Source organism: Eurytemora carolleeae, unplaced genomic scaffold (genome assembly GCF_000591075.1).
Source record: "Eurytemora carolleeae unplaced genomic scaffold, Eaff_2.0 scaffold184, whole genome shotgun sequence".
NCBI lineage: Eukaryota > Metazoa > Arthropoda > Copepoda > Calanoida > Temoridae > Eurytemora > Eurytemora carolleeae.
The window spans coordinates 158,901-180,504 of NW_019397071.1; the positions used below are offsets into that span (position 1 = coordinate 158,901).

The window sequence follows — 21,604 nt, forward strand, 5'->3', positions numbered from 1 at the left end:
GTGCTAACGTAGAAAAGTTCTCCAAGAAAATTTTGATTACTTCCTCCTTCAAATTTGCATCTCTATTTAGAATTTCGTTCTCATCTATCTTGAAACTGTCCTTGATAAACTTCCTTTTACTCTCCTCTGTCGTGAAATCTGACTCCTGCAGAGAATTGACGGATTCTGAAGAATTACACACTTCCTCTTCATCCAAATCTGACACCGCACTTCCCCTTAGTTCCTCTCTAATCCAGGCTTGCTTATCTATACACATACTATGAATGGTGCCTAGCTTCTGTCCCACACACAACTCTACTCACTCCTCTGCATGGTTCTCTACATATATCGCATGTACACTTCCTGATAGGTCATAGGCATTTTCCGGAAGTAAAATGTTTCTCCCCTTCTCTTGATCTTCTAACGGTAACGATTCTACCACCCCAGCCCCAGTCCAGTTACCTTCAGTTCTAACCTTGACTAGTTTGGCACTTCCTGCAGGTATAGTTATCTTCTCTGCAGCCCATAACTTTCTCTCTACTACTTCCTCTACTGGATCTATTTGATTCACTTCCGGTTCCCGTTTCTCTGCTTTCCACAACGCCGGAAGTATCTGGGTATACTTCTTGTTTTCCTTATCTACTCTCCGACCTTTAATCATGAAAGGGAAAGGTTTCCCATAAGCACTGCACAGCCTCGTTAACCTTTCCTGTCCCTTACTTCCGGTAACTAATTTCACTTCCTTCTCTGTACAGGATATGGACACTTCCTGTTGGCGAAAAAACTTGATACCAAAGTTCACTGCGTGGTTTAGTCCTTCTATCACAATTGGTTCTACTTCAAACCTCCGGTCCAGGCCATCCAAGTAGAATCTAATCTTTTCCCCTTTCCCTAGGACTCTCAATCCTTTCCCACCTTTCTCCGCCGTGTTTACTCTAGCATTACTCTCCTCCAACATTTTCCCTCCTATCATCTTCCAGAATTCACTAGACACTAAAGTACCTTTCACTAAATTGCCTGTGTCTACTAGTGCTAATCCGTATATGTCCCGCTTAAATAACTTAAATTTCACATATGAGGTTTTACGGTCGTCCCTCTCAATTAAATTAACATTGTTCAGATGTACTAGGATATTCCTTTCCCATTCTCTCAGTTCCGGATCTTTATGACCGTTAGGCCTTAAACTACCCCTCACTTCCGGGTTAAAACCATTAGATACTTCTCTAACCTTGTCTCTAATATCTAATACTTCCGGTCTAACATTATTAACTTGCACTTCCGGTATTAATTCACATGAATTAAGGACATTTGGATTAACAGAAATGTTTATTAAACGATTATTATTCACATTCAAATCATTATTTTCTGCAATCATAGGAGTTAACGACCGTCCGTCATCGTAACTCCCTAGGGAAAAACCGCTTCTGGAACCAGTTTCTTCAGAACTTCTTGCATAGCTGCCATAGATTTAGCCATATCCGCCATCTGTCCGCCCCCATATCCGCCATTTCCTCTCCTTCCTTGATTTCTCCGTTCTCCTCTGCACTCCCGGGAGATATGATCCTCCTTCCCACAATTATAACACGAAATTGATGGGTGGGGATTAGCACTGCTGGAATTTCCCCCAGGTTTCTTATAGGGATTCTTCTTTTTCCATTCTTCAAACTTCCTGCAGTCCCTCTTCTGATGACCAGTTTTCTTGCAAAAATAGCACGTATCTCCATTCTGTATAGCATTTATTCCGCCCTCAGCCTCTAAATCCTCAACATCAGACACGTCCTCCACCAACCCTGGCATGGCGTTGACGTCCATGGGCACCTGCCCCGTCTTCAACATCTCGTTGGCCTTGCTCATCTCGCTCCCATCATACCCATAAGTACTGTGTAATCCTGCCATATCCTGTGCAGGGGCTCTCGGATCCATGTTATAAGTCCTCAGGTTTATCAGTTGGTGGTCCAGTACTGCTTTAATCTCTCTTTCATGTTTAATCTCTTTAGGCATAAATGTAAGACAAGTTTTCCTCAACTCAGCGTTATACAGGCCCATTAACATATTCGTCTTGAACTCTACTAAACTCCTCCGTGCTGGGGGGTAGGCTTGCACAAATAACCTCAGTTTGTCCGTGTAGTACTGCCTAGCATCCTCATTCCTCATCTGTCTCCTTTGCAAATACTCCATCTTCCTGCCTTCCTCATCCTTCTCATGGGTGAATTTCTTTAATAATTCTTGGAAGAACTCACCAATCTCGTAGTTGTCAAAAGCCAACCCATCAGGTTTCAACAATACGATCTCAGACTGTGCCTTTCCCGTTATACAGTCTAGCAGCATCCTCTTTATTGCATCGTTGGGAATCGTCTCACACTTAAACCTTGACAGATGTTTCTCTAACTCCCCACACCAGTCAAACACCTTACTGGGGTTACCATCATATGTCGGGGCTCTACAGCTAAAATCCAACAGTCTCTTCTCATAGTCAGCCTCCGCCCTGCTTAGATCCCTAAGGGTACTTCTATCTACTCTCCCCTCCGCCTTCTCCTTCTTCAGCCAGGATATATAGTACTCTTGTGAATCCTCCACCTTCTGTCGCTCTAACATCGCGACTACTCTACCGATGGGGTCCTGTGTCTCTGGTGTCGCTGATTCTTGCCAGGTCTGGGCAAAAGATTTATCCTTATCTTTCTGCTTGATCTCCGCCATTTCCTTCTTAGTCTCCGCCAGTTGAGTTTGTAGCAGTTGAAACTGCTGCCTTATCTCCACCATTGCGTCCGTCGCTGGGTGAGAGGGTCCCTCCATCTCTCCTTCCAATTCAGAATCGTCAATGGGTAAACTTGGATAACCTTGAAAGGTAGCCACTGTATTTCCTGTAGTCCCACTTGATACTCTCACAGGCAAATCCTCTCCTGTCGACACTTCTCTGGCTAATCCGTTAAACCAGGTTTTCACTTTACTCTTCTTACGAAATAATTTTGGAGTCTCGGGCATCTAGATTTGGGTTCTATTTTATCCCACCGCTGCCACCACTTTTGTAAGATATCTAGATGCTAAATACTTCCGTGATAACTCGACTCAAAGTCTAATTTGAATCTATGTAACTCTGTCTCTAGCCAAAACTCAAGGCTCTCTATACTCAGCCAATACTCAAGGCTCTATACACGTCCGTATTAATCAACGAATCCTATTGAACTGATTTATTTTATATACAGGTGAATGAAACTGACCGGGCTAGCCCAGCAGAGTCAACATACAGATAAATAAGATATATATATATTACTAGCATAGATAACATAGATATCATTACACATAGATAAAGATTATATTACAAACCTACACTCCACTCTTTCTAATTATAACTTAATTGTTTGGTTGTTAAATGGCCAACACACTGATCTAAACAGTTTTAAAAATTAGAATCAACGCTCTTTAGTTCTCTGGTTCTCTGGTTCTCTGGTTCTCTGGTTCTCTGGTTCTCTGGCTCTCTGGTTCTCTGGTTCTCTGGTTCTCTGGTTCTCTGGATCTCTAGTTCTCTGGTTCTCTGGTTCTCTGGTTCTCTGGTTCTCTAGTTCTCTAGTTCTCTATTATCTAGTTCATTAGTTCTCTAGTTCTCTGGTTCTCTGGTTCTCTAGTTCTCTGGTTCTCCAGTTCTCTGGTTCTCTTGTTCTCTGGTTCTCTAGTTCTCTAGTTCTCTTGTTCTCTATTATCTAGTTCTCTAGTTCTCTAGTTCTCTAGTTCTCTAGTATTTTTTCGAAAATTGTACGGATTGTACGGATTTTTTTTCGAAAATTGTACGGATTGTACGGATTTCCTCTGAAAATGTACGGATTTTTTCAAAAAAGTTTTGGCCACCCTGCATTTTGTTGTACTGTTTCCATATAACTGCAGGTGTACTTAACATATTTGTGCTATATAGCCTTTTGGGCCCTGGAGTATCATTTTATAGAAAAGTTTTCTTGAAAATTATTTGATTTTCACTAAATCAATTCTCTGATAGCCTGTCAGGCACACGTGGATAAAAATCAATCTAATATTTTTTTTCATTGTAATCAAAGAGGGAAACCCAATATTTTAGAAATATTCAAGATATAAACATATGATTTTCCGTTATAACTATAAATCAAATGATGTTTATTATTCGCATAATTCATTTTATAAAGTTTATTTAACTGCTTTAAAAAATTCGAAATTGAAATGGATATTCTAGGGAACATATTGTATTAATGTACTCTATTGCATATAATTTGTGAACATTTACATGAGGCTGAAAGGGACTGAAAAAATTCATACCAAGAGATTCTCTAAATTCCCCTCTAATATATATTCTGTTATCTTTGGCTACAACATCTACTCTATTTCCATTTGCTCAATGGCAATTTGCTCTAGTTCCATATGCTCTATACCTCATTTCCTCTATGCCTAAACAGTAAACACGTCATTTGCTCTATAAACTAAAAATACAATTAAAAATTAGATTTTATTGGTTTTCAATATGCGCGAATTTTTTTTTTGAAAAATTCGCTTATTATTAAAACTTGCAGTTTTAATCAGTTCTTCAGATTTCATCATGACAGCATGACTGCTCAATAACAAGAGGGGTAAATAAAACCTAATATGTGATGAAAACTACATTTATTCTACTCCAAACAAACAGGATGGCTATCAATACTGGAGCTGTCTTGAATACAGAAGGGAGAATTGTTCTGCTGTGGCTAAAACTTTCATTAACTGGAAAGATATTCTGAACTTGCCTGAGCACAGCCATCCATTAGGTATTAGGCAGTAAAACTTCCTGTTAGCTGAATGTGATGCATTAAGTAAAGGAATAGAAAACCCTGCTTTGCTTTCTCTAGTAATTCAAGCAGAGTGGAAGAAAAGGTAATCCAAGAATAAAGATACCAACCTGGAACAGGTTTGCCACAGTGTTTTAGAAGGTTCAATGTTCAAACAATAGTGCAGAGGCAATTAACGGTGCCTGGAACATATGTACTCCAACAAATGCATCTCTATGGTGAATATGTGATGGTTTTCTGAGAAAAGAAGGTCTGGTGCATCAAATGATGGTCGGGTAAATGCTGAATATCCTCTTGCTCCTGGTTCTTCTAGGAAGCAATACTAAAAGAACAAGGAAATGTTAATATTTAGATTGGTATCTTGATATGCACAAACAAAAATATCTCCAGGAAGTTGGCGTAATAATGAAACTGAAAGAAGAATTGTAACATTGTTGTCGGATAGCAGCAAGATTCTCAATAATGAACAAATAGACAACGAAATGACCCACAAATCAAAACCGATAATTCAGAGAAACTCTTTATTTCCTAAAAAATGAAATGGATAATAACATATAAATTATTAAAAAGTTTTATAATTTTTATAATGAAAAGATTCTTACGATCTATTAAAGGATAAGTAGGTTAAAACCGTCGGGGAGTCCTAAGACGTTTTTATATATTAAAACTTCTGAAAAGAATGACAATTAATTATTAACGAAAGTCACTAATTCTTTATATGAAAATATTCTGTTCACAATAATAAAAGTTTTTAGACTCCGTTACCGGAGAACAAAGAAATGGGGCCAAAATTGTTTGGTTTGGTGTCTCCGAGAGGGGATTTCAAGTTAAAGACGACATTACATGGATGGACGGAGGGATCTTATAGTTAATGGTTGACAAACATGTTTTATGTACTTATAGACATAGCAATATAGTTTTAATATGTTTAGATATTTTTGTAAAATATGTTTATAGAGCAAATTATGTGTTTACTCATAGCGCAAATGTTGAGTAGAGCAATTGGATCAAGACAGTCATAAAAATGTTTATAGAGCAAATGACATGTTAAGTCATAGATCAATTGATAAATAGAGATTATGACATATAAAACAAACGTCATGATCTATGAGCTATAGCAAATGATTAATAGAGCAAATGGAACTAGAGCAAATGGAACTAGAGCAAATGGAAATAGAGCAGATGTTGTAGCTAAGATTATGTTAGGTCTTAAAGTAGGTTGTATGAAGTTAAGCTCGGTAGTTGGAGTTGGATGGAGGTTAAAAATGGTAAAATAAAAAAAAAACTGTGCATGCCATTTTCTTAAAAGTTACTTGATAATTGTTTGAAAAAACTTCTAGGTCAATTTTTCTTTACTACATTCATTCTTTACTACACCTCCACATTTGCAGTTGCTGCTTCTATGAACAATTCTGAAGTCCAGTTAGTTTTCCAGTTTATTTTCTCTCGAGATACATCATCAATTACCCAAACCTCCCTATGGCAAGGTATCTTACATCCTGGAAAATTAGAGTAACATTTATTTGTTTTAATATCTTACTCCCCGGAAATGATTGCACAACCTTCTAAATTTTTGAATACAGCCCTTAGGATCCATTTCATTTTGATGCAAATCCGGATCTGGATCCTTGATCCACCTGGGAAAAAATGGATCCCGGTCATGAACATTTTCTCAAGATTTACTTGTTTTTTAATTTTAATAATCTCATAAGTAAACAGTTGAAATTTGTGGTTTGAGAGCATGAAGTTTTAAACAGGTTTTGGTTGATATTTTACCCCTTAGATCTGAATCCATGAAGCCAAAATGTTGTGAATACAACAGATACAGACCCTGAGCACTTCTCAAATACAGTAGCTAGATGATTTTAAAGTTTTCTTTGATCATTAGATTTATTTGAGACATTTATTTGTTAGTCTTCTTCACATGTATGATTCTTTAAACAATAACCACAATATTCTTCTAGTCCTGGGAATTCCAAACTGTTGTCTGCCTTTTTTGTGCTATCAATATTACCGGAGATATTAAGAATTTTGATAAAATTTCAATTTTATTAAATAAAATCAAAATTATTGACATCTGAACTAAATCAATCTAAAAGGTAACTCCAGAATTTTACTTCTAAAATCTGGTTTTCGAATAAATGCTGGAAATTATTTCAAAGACAACCTTAAAGTTGTCTTAACACTGTCATGTTTTGGGTGACACCCTGCACAAAATAAATATTCTTGTACCTGAAACTGAACTGATATTTTTAAACGATGTAGTCTGAATCATAGTCATCAAATTGGCAACTTTTACAAGACCATGGAGATCACAATCTGCAGGATGATCTGTCATTGGATCAAACCATGCCAAATTACATCCAGATATTTTCCTGATATAGGTGAAAATGCACTCAGTCACGCTATACTCCTAATAAATGGCTTCTTAATTTTTTATTATAGGATGTTTGAAAAAGAATTAGGCAGGTGTGCACTGTGGAGTCTTGGTGAGTGTATAGTGAAGGTATATATTTTATTAATACATGTTTCCCCTTTTCTCTGAATTAAGAGAGGAGGGGGTCCAGGGGGAGTATTCAAAACATATACCCCCATATTACAAGTAGAATCAATGTATAGTCAAAGCTAACTGTTAGATCTGGAAGGTAAGATCTTGATTGTGAATTATACTCTTGAGAATTAATTGTGGTGAAGTGTGATATGTTATGTACAATGTACTCTCTGAACATGCAAGTAATCTGGGCGCTACGACATCTGCTCTATTTCCATTTGCTCTATGGTCATTTGCTCTATGGCCATTTGCTCTATCAAGTCATTTGCTCTATACATCATTTGCTCTATATGTCATTTGCTCTATATTCAATCTACTCTATGACTAAACACGTCATTTGCTCTATAACAAAAAAATAAACTATAAAATAGCTTTTATTGGAATTCCTGAGCGTAACTTGACTATGAAATGCGGGATTTTTTTTTTGGAAAATTCGCAAATTGCAGTTTTCATCAGTTCTTCAAAGTCCATCATGCCTGGAACAAATGTACTCCAACAAATGCATCTCTATGGTGCATTTTTGATGGTTTTCTAAGAGAAGAAGGTCTGGTGCATGACGTGTTTACTCATAGAGCAAATGTTGAGTAGAGCAATTGGACCATCACAGTCATAAAAATGTTTATTGAGCAAATGACGTGTTATGTCATAGATCAATTGACGTATAGAGCAGATGACATATAGAGCAAACGTCGTGATCTATGAGCTATAGAGCAAATGGTTAATAGAGCAAATGGCCATAGAGCAAATGACCATAGAGCAAATGGAAATAGAGCAGATGTTGTAGCGCCAGTAATCTGGCTGTTAAATTTGTAATATTAATAATTAAAGCTGTTGTGCATATCAATGTATTCTTAATTTAATGTTTTTTACGAAAGAGATTTTATTTTCATGATGAATTAAAAACTTTCCTGATCTGGAATACATGAATTAAACTCAGGGATTTTCTTAACAATCTCTTTGTGAAACTTTACCTGAAATAAAAGTATTTAAATTTGTACACTGAAACCTCATGGATTAGTTAATATTTACAGCATTTTAATCTACTCCATTTGTTTATGTTCTAGAGTAAATAGTCATTTAGAAATTTTTTTAAGTTATAATGATAAAGTTAACCGTTAAACGCTCTAAGTGGTTGAGAATGATAGCTGAGGATTGCCCTGTAACACTCATCACTAGTGCTGGCCAAAAATTCTAAATTTTTATTATTCATTTACTTTTGAAACCTACCTAAAGGGATTGAAAAGGGTATGGGATAAGTTGGGATCAAATTTGGTATCAAATGGTAATATTTCTGTTCTACATAAATATTACTGGGAGTTGAAATTCCATCAGAGAAGAACGCTGAGTGGGCCGGGTAATCATTCGAAAACCATTGTTAGAAAAAGATTTATAACAGAAAAATACTAGTGCTTCGGAATTATCTGAAATCCCATTTATGTTTTTAAAAAACACTTCTTTTAAAATAATTTTCTACCTCTTTAGAGTGAAGATATATTATGTAAGTATCAATTGTCGGATATTTATTGGCAAAATATGCATAGAAGTTTCCATTGGGACCCTTTTTATGTTTGGTGTTGGACTCATATGTAAAACATCTTCCATTTCCCCAGCGCTCTAAATCAAACAGTCTTTCCTCCCATTTGTCTTCATGCAATTCATGAGCTAAGTTCCCTGAATTCTCCCATTCTGGAATTTCCCCGTTACAATCCTCTGTACAAAAACCCCAATGTTCAGGGATTTCTGATAAGTTTTGATAAACTCTAGTGGCGCACCATCTCCTAGTATCATCTGTGGTGGTACAGGTGTAGTGAAGAGTTCTTTTGTGTGGTTTGTCAAAGGAAGAACATTGGTGTGATCGAGTTGGGTCAAACTTATTAGACATCAAACAGTCTTTGTAATAGAATGGAAAGACGCAAGGCCGGCCAAGAGTCCCTCGAGAATTCATAACAATGTTACATCTAAACAATTCCTGATCATGTCTATGGCTGATAAAATGGATGAAATCTTGTCTGCTTCTAGTATGATTCTGAATCCATTTCTTTGCAAAACTTCTTGTTGATTTACTTAGAATTTCATGCAAGAAATCAATTTCAGTATTTGTAAAGGTATAACCAGGGCAAATTGAAATCAAAGGGAATTCCAACTCCTCTGATTCTTGGACATCGCTAAAAAAAATTATAATAAAATTCACAATTATTATCTACAAAAAAATTTTACCTCAAAGTTAATGTCTTTTTTTCGATGTATTTTTTCACAGAAATACTCCCAATGTATAAAAACATCACTATAACACCAGTGTACATCAGTACATTGATACACCTTGAAGGATTGACCATTTTTATATGTGTGTATATCTTTGTGTGTGAATAAATCTTTTTGATATAATAATTATAATTGGTTGATCAAAAAGGAATATTAAAATTAATATACAACTGTCAGTGAATACTTTTTGAAACTGAACTTTTTACACGTATAGATAATGGATTATGGAAAGTAAACTGTTAAAACAAATATTGGAAAAATGAATTATCAAGCTAAACCTACTAAAATCAATATCATGAGTAATATTTGATGCCTTCTTTACTAATTAAATTTTAAGGTTATAGCATATCAAAAGATTAAAAAAGTGTAATAATTGATAAAAACTTCCAAAGTAACCATAAAAACAAAACTTCTATTTTTTGGTATTTAGGTAAAATAGTATAAAACTCTTTGAAAAGTTGTCAATACCACATTTTATCGATGTCCTTAAAGTTATTTGTTGAAACTTCATAAGAATGGGGAAAAAATCACAGTGATGTGATGTACAGGATTTATGTAAGCATGAGTCTTTAAACTAAATGTTCACATATACATATGCGTTTCTTGAAAAAAAAAACTTTTTATTTCTTGATTCTTTTGTTACAGATCTAGAAGTATAGAATTCTGAATAAATATATAAAAAAGAGCAATGGTAAAATCGAATACAAAGGCTGTTAAAATGTAAGTCTAATCGACTTGTAATTAAAAAAAATATAGTATGTTAACAATAATGCTGAAAAAATTGTCCATAGATTACTTTAACCACAGTGTGTCAGACATTTCTTTTGATAAACAAATTTAAATAGCTGATTGGTTGTGCGTCTTAAAGGGAGTGTTTGCGAAAAATGAAAGGGGATATATAGACTGAATAGGATTCAATCGCAAGAGGAAATAGTTTAAAATTGTTCATATAAACTCACCAAGTTGCATTTAATAGTAATTATATTTATAATAATTTAATTATATTTATAATAATTTAATTATACTAGAAATTCAAGGCGCTTCGCGCCCTTCTTTCTAGCCTTAGAGGGCGCTTCGCGCCCATCTTCTAAATTAGTTGTGAACATGTTCTCTTTGTGTACATCGTAAAACTAAACAAAAATAATTCGCGGATTTTTACAAAAAATTTCGCGGATTTTCAAAATTTTAAAAAATTTAATGACGATCGAATTTTGATAGAGACAAATATTTGAAATTTTGATGATTCATAAACCTTCCCTGGGCTCCCTAGATGTCCCACAAAAAATTTGGGCCCGATCGGTTCAGCCGTTTTGACGTTTATTGGATACAAACAGACAGACAGACAGACAGACAGACAAGCCAAATTTATATATAGATTTATAACTGATCATTAAGAAATTTTATCACATAAATTCTGCATTTTATTCGGAATCGGAACATTAGAATGGAGTGGTTAACATACTAAAATGCTTATTTTTGTTTAAAGAAGGCGAGTGTAACTGTTTAAAATATTCCTTCCAATTTCGCGGATTTTTAACAACGAATACAACATTTTTAGTCAATTAACCATTCTTCTCAACTCAACTCTTTAACCCTATTCCTGCTGGGGGGGGGTCAATTTGACCCCCCCTGTAGTTTTTTTTTACATAACTCAAAAAGTATTGGTCTGAGGCTGTTGAAATTTTCTGACTTTTCTTACATACCCAAAGCCCTCCCTTTAGGCCTAAAACCGGGCTTTAATACTAACTGCCTGAGTCCTCAGGCACACTGCCTGAATGACTGCTTTTGCCTGTAACAAGCTAAATCTTTGTTTTGACCCACTTTCACTTGTCAGATTTTGATAAAATTTAGCCTATGACATAAGGAAACGGATTGCGCAAGTTTTGCGAAAAAAATTGCAAATTTTTTGCAAACAATCTATCAAAGGAAATTTGCACATTTTTAGTTTTTCTTGATTAAAAATCAGGTTATTTAAAATTTTGCAAAAACTTTTGCATATTTGAAATGGCATGGTCAAGGGCTTTTCAAAAGTGTATAATTTTTCATTTTTTTGGACAAATTTTTACTATAAAACTGGATTTTGCGATAAAAAATTCTATTTTTTTTAGCAGATTCTAAAAGTAGAGCACAAGAGCTTTCTAATGATGTATCATTTGTCATATTTGGACATAAAACATGGGATTTAGAGGGAGGGGGGGTCAAATTGACCCCCCCCCGCATATCCTGGTTTTCAAGTACCCCAGCAGGGATAGGGTTAATTCAAACTCATCGAGAATGCCGCGCGTTAACCATATTTTTGATAAATCTGTTAATTTATTGGTCTTTTCGGCTCTCAGCTAGAGATGGGCTGTTCGACTTTTTTCATTTCGTTTGTTCTTTTTTCAATTGTCGAAAATTTGTTCCAAAAATGTTTGATTTATTCAGGAAAAATAAATATATTTGTTTACATTTTGTTCCAAAAATCGTTCATTCAGAAAAAAATACAGTTTTTTAAAATCTTTTGGAAAATTTGTTTGTTCAGTAAATAAACGATTGTTTTATTAAAGTTTTGTTTTTTTTCGTTCGTTTTTTATAAAACTATCATTGTTTCCTTTCTCTGAACAATCCATTTCCTACATCCATCATTCGTTTTTTTTCGAATTTCACCCTTTTCCACGAAAATTTCGTTCGTTTAAAAAAACGATGCCAATCTCTACTCTCAGCATTACTCGTGTTCAACCATTACTTCCATCGTTCTGAGATATAGAAAACTCTGAAACTTTGTCATCAAATGTGTAGACTGTAGACAGCCTAGACTTTAACGTTTCGAAAGTCGCAACTGCGCCTTAATCTTTAGTTTTACCTTACCATGACTTATTTATACTTATTTGTAGACCTATAGACTTTAGCTTAAGTTAAAAAGAAGTAATTGTCAAAATACGGCTCAATTTTGGTGTAAGAGTGTGCACTTCTTGGTTTGCAGTGCCATATAGAGGGGGGTGAGGGGGTGAAGTAGAAATGATTTATGTTAGCAGTTGTTCTCAGGCTGTTTCCCTCTTCACACTGAAACTGCAGGTTATTTTAAAAATCTTGAGATCTAAGAAAAGTGTTCTAAATGATCTGAACTTTGAAATGTTGGATCATGAATTAAAATGTGAAATGTTGGTAGTTTTTCCACTTTTGACTGTAATTAGAATATGGCAAGGTCCGCATTAAAAAAATGTTAGTTTTTTTATTGTATATAACTTTCTTTTTGTTTATTAGAAATATTTCTTTATTTTTTCAAGCATTAGATTTTTTAGATCTAAATAATCAAAAGAAAAGCAATAGTTTTGTTTATTTACAGGATCGCACTTATATCCTATTTTATCAGAAGTTTATATATTATGAAAACCATGTTGATTATTGATGGATTTTTCAGAAACTTATGCTAAAAGTGCTTTATCTTTCAAATACTTACTTATGTCTGAGAAGTCCATGAATATAATAAGGATTACTAGAGAGATGATTACTGAATTTTGTCAGACCAGTCTGGATAAAAAAATTATCCTATCTCAAATTTGTGTTTTTATCTTATGAAAATATTATTTTGTTTAAATACAATGTTGCGAAAAAAACTCAAAATCAAATTAATTTTATAAAGGAATTGAGTCTTTGTCTTAGACCTTAGATATTTCAAACTATGAATTCTATGAGATCAAATAATCAAATTTTAAAATAGCAATGGTGAAAACCATCAGGTTAAAAAGATATAGTGATTAGAAAAATTGAGTTTGTGGCTAAGACTCAATTCCGTTACCCGAAAAAAACATGAAAAGTAATTGGGTTTGCCACAAACTCAAAGTTTCTAAACCCTGTATCTTTGCAACCTAATGATAAAAACCATTTATATTTCAACTTTGAATAAATGATCTGATAGAATTCATATTCCGAATTATAGAAGGTCTAAAACATCGGGTTGCAGAGTTAAAGGGATTAAAAGATCAGAGTTTGTGCCAAAAACAAATAAAAAAATTAAAGTTTTTGTTATTATTAAGGGAATACATACTGAACTAATTATCTGCTTTAACAGGCAGTGTTTTGGTTTTAACTTTTTACTTGTTCATATTTACTTGGTAAGTAACTATTATAGAAAAATAACGGTTTAATATAGATCTAAGGAAGAATTTTACCTTTCATTTATAAAGAAGATAAAAGATTATGAATTTTTTAAAGATGCTATATAAGTGGTTTCAGTGCACACAGTTGCTATGTATTGTATTTGTATATTGCAGGGTCTTCTATAGAAAGCGCCATAAACGAAAAACATTTATTTTAGTTTTAGTTTTTAAAAAGTTGGCTCTCCTTTAAAAACAACTGCACTTTAACTTTTTAAAGGGACTGTAGACTTAATTCTAAGTGATCATCCATTTAAAGAGTTGCATGTTCTATTCACAACAGTCCGCTTAAAACCTTTATTTGAAAAACCATCAGAAAGATATTGTATAGATCTTTTGTCTTAAAACGGATTGAATTTTCATCATGAATCCGCAAGACACTATAAATCAGAGAAATCACAAACAAAATTGATTTCTAGCGAGAAAAACGAGGATTTATCCTTCATCTGTAGACAAGCGTATACAGAGAACCGTTGTGAATCGGACTATAAGCTACTCTCTATTTGGTGCGGGTCAGCGTACCCTTTATAGACGATGACCTTCTTAGGTTAGCTGATCAGCTGTTCAGTATGAAGCTGCTAAACCTGTTTTATCTGTCTATCTATCTATCAGTACTTGTCTCCCATGCTTCCGCAGAGGTAAGGAAATATGTATATTTTATGTACAATGTACAATGTACATGTAACTACACACTTGACATACTCAACTTGCATGAGATACTGTACAAATTGGAAGAACTTAAAAGTTTTATATGTAATTTAAACTTTCTGGGACTTCACATTGTGTTGTTTGAAATGGTTTTTTTTCTGCATGGGCGTATATACAAGGGTCATCCGGGCCTCCATTTTATTCTATATAACTAAAAATATTTACAATAAATTCCTTGATCAAATACTGTATGCGCCTCTACTTTTCGGAACGTTTTTACATTTTTTTCTGAAGCAGGCTGCCATTTTAGCATGCTACCTAGTGTGGTATCTGCTAGCTGCAAAGCAGCTGCTGCTTTGAGCTTGTATGCTTAGCAGCTGCTGCTTTGAGCTTGTATGCTTAGCATCGTTATTCATTTGCTACTGGATGTACCAATAAACATGGAAATAGAGTAAGATGTTCTATGATCAGAATTAAAATGGAGAAACTATAATTTAAAGGGCATTACGGAAAAAGTCTTAATTGTTTTTTCCAAGCTTAAGCGTAAAAAGGAACATCTTAATGCTGTTTGTACTATTTGTAATCAGAAATTTTCTTGTGTTATATTAAGTAAAACGCTATGCAATTAATTATTAAAACAAACATTCTAAACACTATGAATTACGAAGACCTCGAAGTCTTAACTCAACTCCCATGCTTATTGGGCCACCCTGTATCATTTTGCTTTTTTTACCACCCGCTTGTACAGGATAGCATGAATGTGAAGAAGTCTGGTAAAGTCTATATTCGGTGCATGGGGGGAGATGAGAATGTATCATTAAGGCAAACCTTCTTTTTTTTACCATCTTTAAACTTAAAGCAGTGGAAAATCAACTGTTTAAAGCCCATTTTTATGAAGGACCTATAATAAACATTGATTAAATATATTCATATTTGGCAGGGGTTTAAATTGCAATTATACAGTTAAATATGTTCAAACCGCTACAGGGAAGTTTATCACTTTTTAATTGTGTGCTCTACATAGTTTACTTTATTACAATACTAGCTGAAGTGCCCGGCGTTACCCGTGGAATTTAAAAAACTCATTGCATTGAGGGAACCCAAGGATACCCATTCAAGGGTTCCATCAACTATAGCATAGCTATATCTTACACTTATATACATACATATTATATATGAGCGAAGAGTTTTACTCTATAGATAGAAAACTTTGAGAGCATAAAATCTTTAATTGTTACAGTTTTTTTGTGAGTACACCATTTTAAGCTAAATAATGTTAAATGTTAAATAAGCTGAAAAACCAAGTTACCAAACACTGCCCCATTGTGCCTAGTGTCTACAGACTCTAGTCTCAGTCAACCTATGCGTTTTCAATTTCAGTGTTTTCCTGAAATCTTTTGGTTGTGCTTTCAGTCTTGTGTAACTTTGGGACTTTGCTTGTTTTCTTTCCACTTACTAGTTTTTTACCTTAAACAAACCTAATCCATGTCTAATGATTTTCTATTGATGGCATCTATAGTAAAGAAGGAGTGTTTTATAGTTTGGCAGTTGTGAATAAATCTTTAAATGATTTGAAGCGAATATTTGGAGCTATGTGTAAGAATTATGAAAATGCACAGGAGACCAGGCAATTCAACTGTAAACAATGTTTACATTAAAAGGATTTTGTAGTAAATTTAATTGCCCCTGTGCGTATAGAGTGGCATGTCCGATTAATAAATTTCATTAAATTTATTTTGAGCAAAAATATGAAGATTTTGTCATTTTTTATCTTATAGAAAAGTGTTTAATTCTAACAAGTTCCTTCTCTTTCTCCTACTGCATGCGATTTGTTAATAGAACCGCAATGGCAAGTTAACACCATTTTTACACAGACATTGTTTTAAAAATGTTAAAATTGCGTCTACAGCAGGGTTTCGCAGCAAAATTGTGCTTCATTTTCGCATTTCGTTTGCTCGCTAAATTTCGCTTCAATCTGTTTTGTGAAAAATTATGCGAAACTTTCGCGAAAAAAAATGGAAAAAATGTAAAGAAAAACCCGAAAATTTCGCAAAAAATACAGAATTTTTAAAAATAAATGCAAAATTTTAGCGAAAAAGTTGCGAAAATTCATAAAAAAGACTAAATTTTGAGAATACAAGACTCATTTTCAAAAAGGGATTTATCAGCGAGCCCAATTGATGGATTAACACAAAATATAAATTTAGATTTGAGAACGACTAGGAGACGTCATACAATTCATAGATGTGCTTGAAAATACTTTCTCGACCGTTAAGATCTTTCTTCTTAAAACACAAAATAAAATCTACTATGGAAAGAACCAAAATAATTCGGAAACTTAAAAAGTAGAGATATTCTTCAAATATTGAGCTATCAGAGCAGAGAACTCCACAAGTTCTTTAGAGCAATTAATTTTTGCAGCTATAAAATTCATGGTTTTAACAAAATTTTCGCGAAATGCGACCGAACATTTCTTCGCTGGAAACCCTCTTCAGTCCCTTTAATATTCAAGTAAGGTATAAAGATGATTTGGTTTTCCTGAAGTATTTGACCAAGACTGTATTTTAAAACTAAAAGTCATGGAGGAGCTGTACAGTGTATACAATATACATACACAGGCCAGGAAAATATTGGATTCCATGGGAATCTTCCACCTGCCACATTTTACTTATTTAACTGTTAGAATTTTTGTAATTTTCCGCGCACCATAATTGAAAAGATTTACACTCTTAGAATGAACTATCACAATTTATGTTTCGTTCGTAAATCTTATATAACGAATTTTGCATTTTATGTGGCTTTACACAAATTTACTAATTATGCAGCATATTAAGAAGTTCTTTAAAAAAGAGAGAAAAAAAGTTTATCATTTTGCATATTGGAAATACAAACTTTTTCATGACAGTTTATAAATGTTTTTACTTCTCAGATTTTGAGAAGTCTGTGAAAGCCAGAAAAAAATGAAATAGGTTAAAAACAATTGTAAAGACTATGTAAACGAATTTAAGTGAATTGTCGGGTAGAAGTTGGACAGCTAAATGGTTAGAGGATGGCCAGGAGGTAAGAAGGAGTGCATGCTTTTTCCTTAAAGAGATTGTAGACCTAATTTCAAGTGACCGCTCCATTTATAGAGCTTGTCAGATTCACGACGGTACACTAAACAGCTATGATCGATCAAAAAACATAGTAAACTAGTATACGATTAAGCATCTAATTAAGGTTTAAAGGTAACTTTGTGAATTGTACATGCAACTCTGTACATGGAGGGTCACCTAAAATTAAAATGTTTTGTCTCTTTTTATATAATGGTTCTACGGTTAAAGATAACATCTTCAGTTAAAATAACATCTATCAAGTGTTTCATAATGACTTGCAATTAAGAAGTACAATGACATTCTGTTTACAGTAAACACACTTTTGGCAGAGATATTAGAAAGTCAAAATTTATACTAAAGTGCATGACTTTTCAAGCTTATTTTGGAATATAATAAATGGATCTACGCTATCTATACGCAGGGAATGATTTTGTTTTGCGTTTATTTCAAAGTTTTTTTTTAATCAGAAAAGTCAATATTGATTTACTTTAAGATTGGACTGTTCTCCAACAATATGACATCTAACTATTCGTATATAGTTAATATTTCAAAATATTATTTATTTTTTTATGATCCGAGAGTTTCTTTTGAAAACATTTAATTTCTGTTTGGAAGATTTTTGACAATAAAGACGACATTTTCATATTTTCCATTATTGTTCGAAAATCCAACGCCAGCCGTGAAACCAAGTTGGATGCAAAATATTAATTTTTGAAAAAATTTTAAAAAATTATGAAATATAAACTATATACGAATGCGTCGAAAAAAATCGGTGATTATAGGTTGTATTATCTGCATGACTTGTTTGGAATAAAGTAGATTTTTAAAGTAAATAGAGTCGAATAACTTTCTGAATTTGTATGGACAAGTTCTTCGCTTAGAGTCGTTTTTAACAGGTTAGGTTCACAATTGTGGGAAATGTCTGATATCAATATTTATCTTTGATTGTTATAGGAGAGTAGATCAGAAGAACTGACAGATGCAACAGCTGATGTAACTTTTGCAGAAAAAACTGCTGAAGAGGAAACTAATTCTGAAGAAATCATAGTACCTGAAGATATCAATGAGGTTGAAGCTGAAACAGTTCAGCCATTAGAGAAGGTTGATGAAACTGAGGTTGCTGAGACCGATGAAGTTTTAGAGATCAATGATTCCTCTGAAAATTCTCCAGCAGATCAGGAGGGCGTCACTACTGCCAGCGTTGATACTATTTTAGGAACAATCACAGGAACAAAACAAAAGACAGATGATGGTCATACACTCTATGCTTTCCTGGGAATACCCTTTGCACAACCTCCAACTGGATCAAGAAGGTTTAAACCTCCAATACCTGTAACTGCCTTTGAGAATTATGATGCAACATATTTCAGGAGTGAATGCCTACAAATTCCCTTCTACGGTCCTAAGCGTGGTAGTGTTGCTGGAAATGAGGATTGTCTCTACTTGAACATATTTACATCATCCTTGACTACTACCAAGGAGGCGCTGAAACCTGTAATGGTTTGGATTCACGGGGGAGGATTCCAATCAGGGTCTGCAATTGAATATGTTCCTGTGCCTCTGACCAACAAGGATGTTTTGGTTGTGACAATCAATTATCGAATGTCTGGTTTTGGATTTCTGACCTTTGGTAATGAAATAGTGAGTGGAAATATGGGGCTGAGGGATCAAATCGAGGCACTGAAATGGGTGAAAAGGTTTATCAACAGTTTTGGAGGAGATCCAAACAAAATTACTATATTTGGTCATAGCTCTGGAGCTAATAGTGTCTCAGCTTTGCAGCTTTCACCTCAGGCCACTGGTCTTTTTTCAGCAGCTATCACACAGAGTGGAAACATGCTCCAGAGACACATAAAACCAGAGTCTGCCAAAGAAGAACGAAATGCAAAGCAGCTGGCTGAAAAATTTAACTGTAAAAGTATTAACTATGATGAAGAAATGCTTGAATGTCTGCAATCTATAGATGCTACAGTATTCCTAGTTAACTCACAATATGTTGGACCTGTCAGTGCAAGTTCTTTAGAGGACACAGAACGGAGCATGTGGGCTCCAGTAGTGGATGCATACAGCCCAGATCCAATACTGCCCCTGGATCCTCTCCATGCCATGAAGGTTGGTGCTTATAACAAGGTTCCTATGATATCAGGAACTGTATTAAACGAAGGCGGGGTTCCTGTAATGGCGCTACTAGGTCCAATCCCTGATAAAGAACAAACCTGGTCTGATATTGGAGCTCAACAAATGCAAATCACTGCAAGTGGAAACATGACAGAAACCTCAGAGAATGAAATATTCCTGAAGAATATGGCAACAAAGTACTATACTGGAGAAATATTTGATCTACGTATTTCAGGAGAAGGTTGGATGAATCTGTTCACAGACATCATGTTCCTAAGTCCAGATCAAAAGATGATGGAAATTCTTTCTGAAGCTAAAGTTCCTGTTTATAACTACCTGTTTAGCTTTGTAGGAGAGAATACAGTAGCAGAATGGTATGGAGCTCCAGACAACAGTTTGTCTCCAGTTCATGGTGATGATACGCTCCACTTCTTTCAGTCAATTGGAGGTGTGAAGATACAAACTGAAGAAGAGAAAAGACTGTCTGAAAAGATGACCAGCTACTGGACAAACTTTGCTAAGTATGGAAATCCTTCTCCATTCATGTATGATGATCTTCCGCAATGGAAACCCTATTCTGATAAAAAGGTAAAATGTAAACTGAGCTGGGAACTTTTAATGGGATATCGTTAATCTCGACAGCTTAATTAATCTGGAGATTAATAACAAGAGGAGAACCAGCATTATTTAATCTGGAGATTAAGATTAAGCATTGATCTCGATAGCCACAATTCTAAAGTTTTCAGCTATTGTCTGAGAACTCTTATTTTGCAGATTAATTTGATCTTTATTCGATATCAATCGCATGGTAATCTTACTCCATGGAGGAACAAATGAAATGAAGAGATTAAGCATTTATCATCAAATTAAAAGGGCCCACAGTGCATATCGAGATCAAGGGATCGGTATTTTGAGTAAAAATGTACAAAAGTTCTCAGCTCGGATCTCAGAACAAAGAGAAAAAGATTAGCAACTTGGCTTTACTCCTTACACATTACTGAATTAAAAATTAGAAGCAAAATTAATTAATTTTATTAATAATTTGGAAATACATCAGCTGTTGTTAGTCTTCATCTCTCATTGGTCTATTTTAAGGATTTCTAGGCCCTGTTATTAATTTTCCTTAGTCGACCTTTGAACTTTGAGAGATAGATTAAAAAAAAGGATGAGAATTCAAAATTTCCATCGATGAACATGCCATATTTAAAAAATTGCATTAAGTTATAAACTGCATAGTGCGTATCCAAGTTTTACATTCACTGCTTTAATTGTCAAGATGAAAAAGAAAAGAATTGAGTTTTTGCAACAACCTGAAATTTTCTCATTCCATATCTTTGTAACTTGATAGTGTAAAACTTTGATGTCTAAAACTCAACTTCTTTACTAAAAAATAATTTTACGTTTTTGTAAAGAGATATCTGGAGTTAAACACCAAGCCGGAGATGAAGTCAAGAGTTGCGCCTGAGCGAATGCTTTTCTGGCAAAGACTGCTGTGGGATCAAAAGTAAGTAAACTATCCTTATATTTCATTGGACAACTCTTCCCCCCCCCCCCTCCCATCAACATATTTCATTCTCCAAATATAGCTTTACTAGGGATTGTTTAAAGGGACAGTCCGGCTATGTAAGGTAGTTACACTGAGTATGCAGTGTTCATGGACAAATTCTTTAGGATTCATTTAAGACATTTAAAACATTTAAAACATTAAAAGATCTGTAAATCCTGAGTTTGAGCGCAAAGTCGACTTTTAAACTCGTACTTTTGGTTGGGTACGTTTTCAGAATTGTTCTTTTTTTAATTATTAGATAATGACGACAAAAAATGTAAACAAAATTCGACTCAAAGAAGTTTGTAGTAAGATTTCGATTCTACTGGAGATCACCGGAGGGATTTTATTTTCACTGGAGGGGTTTCAAAAAATGCTTTTTACAATTTAAAACTTTACGCAGGGTTATTTACATTCCACTGGAGGGATTCAGATATCCTTCCAAGGGGTTTATAATTCCACTGGAGGGATTCAGTTATCCTTCC

The 21,604-nt window shown here is 34.4% G+C and overlaps 2 protein-coding genes across 3 annotated transcripts in view; one reads left to right on the forward strand and one right to left on the reverse strand.

The window, feature by feature from the left end:
- Nucleotides 1-8,137: 8,137 nt before the first annotated feature.
- LOC111711596 (uncharacterized) lies at nt 8,138-9,728 on the reverse strand. Its single transcript, XM_023485994.1, has 4 exons — nt 9,532-9,728; nt 8,789-9,479; nt 8,428-8,505; nt 8,138-8,285 (listed from the first exon to the last, which is right to left on the reverse strand). Exons 1-4 carry the CDS (start codon nt 9,648-9,650, stop codon nt 8,211-8,213), a joined length of 963 nt encoding a protein of 320 aa, XP_023341762.1. The 5' UTR covers nt 9,651-9,728; the 3' UTR covers nt 8,138-8,210.
- Nucleotides 9,729-12,578: 2,850 nt separating this feature from the next.
- The window catches only part of LOC111711595 (liver carboxylesterase B-1), a 12,143-nt gene continuing 3,117 nt past the window's right edge, over nt 12,579-21,604 (forward strand). Inside the window, exons 1-4 of one of the 2 annotated variants that reach the window (XM_023485993.1) lie at nt 12,579-12,630; nt 14,260-14,350; nt 18,410-20,161; nt 20,986-21,077. In XM_023485993.1, the coding sequence (XP_023341761.1) occupies nt 14,282-14,350; nt 18,410-20,161; nt 20,986-21,077 (1,913 nt within the window). In that variant the 5' untranslated portion in view covers nt 12,579-12,630; nt 14,260-14,281. Of the gene's footprint in view, nt 12,631-14,259; nt 14,351-15,896; nt 15,988-17,383; nt 17,421-18,409; nt 20,162-20,985; nt 21,078-21,604 lie in introns of those variants that run through there. The other variant, XM_023485992.1, reaches the window with a different exon arrangement.

Bases quoted from the DNA above. Each gene is read 5' to 3' on its own strand.
- LOC111711596 (XM_023485994.1), bottom strand. From the start codon at position 9,650: ATGGTCAATCCTTCAAGGTGTATCAATGTACTGATGTACACTGGTGTT. The intron at 8,506-8,788 runs GTAGAAAATTAT...ATAAAAATTTAG, and splicing joins TATATCTTCACTCTAAAGAG to AATTTTTGGCCAGCACTAGT. The intron at 8,286-8,427 runs GTTAACTTTATC...CTTTTATTTCAG, and splicing joins ACCACTTAGAGCGTTTAACG to GTAAAGTTTCACAAAGAGAT.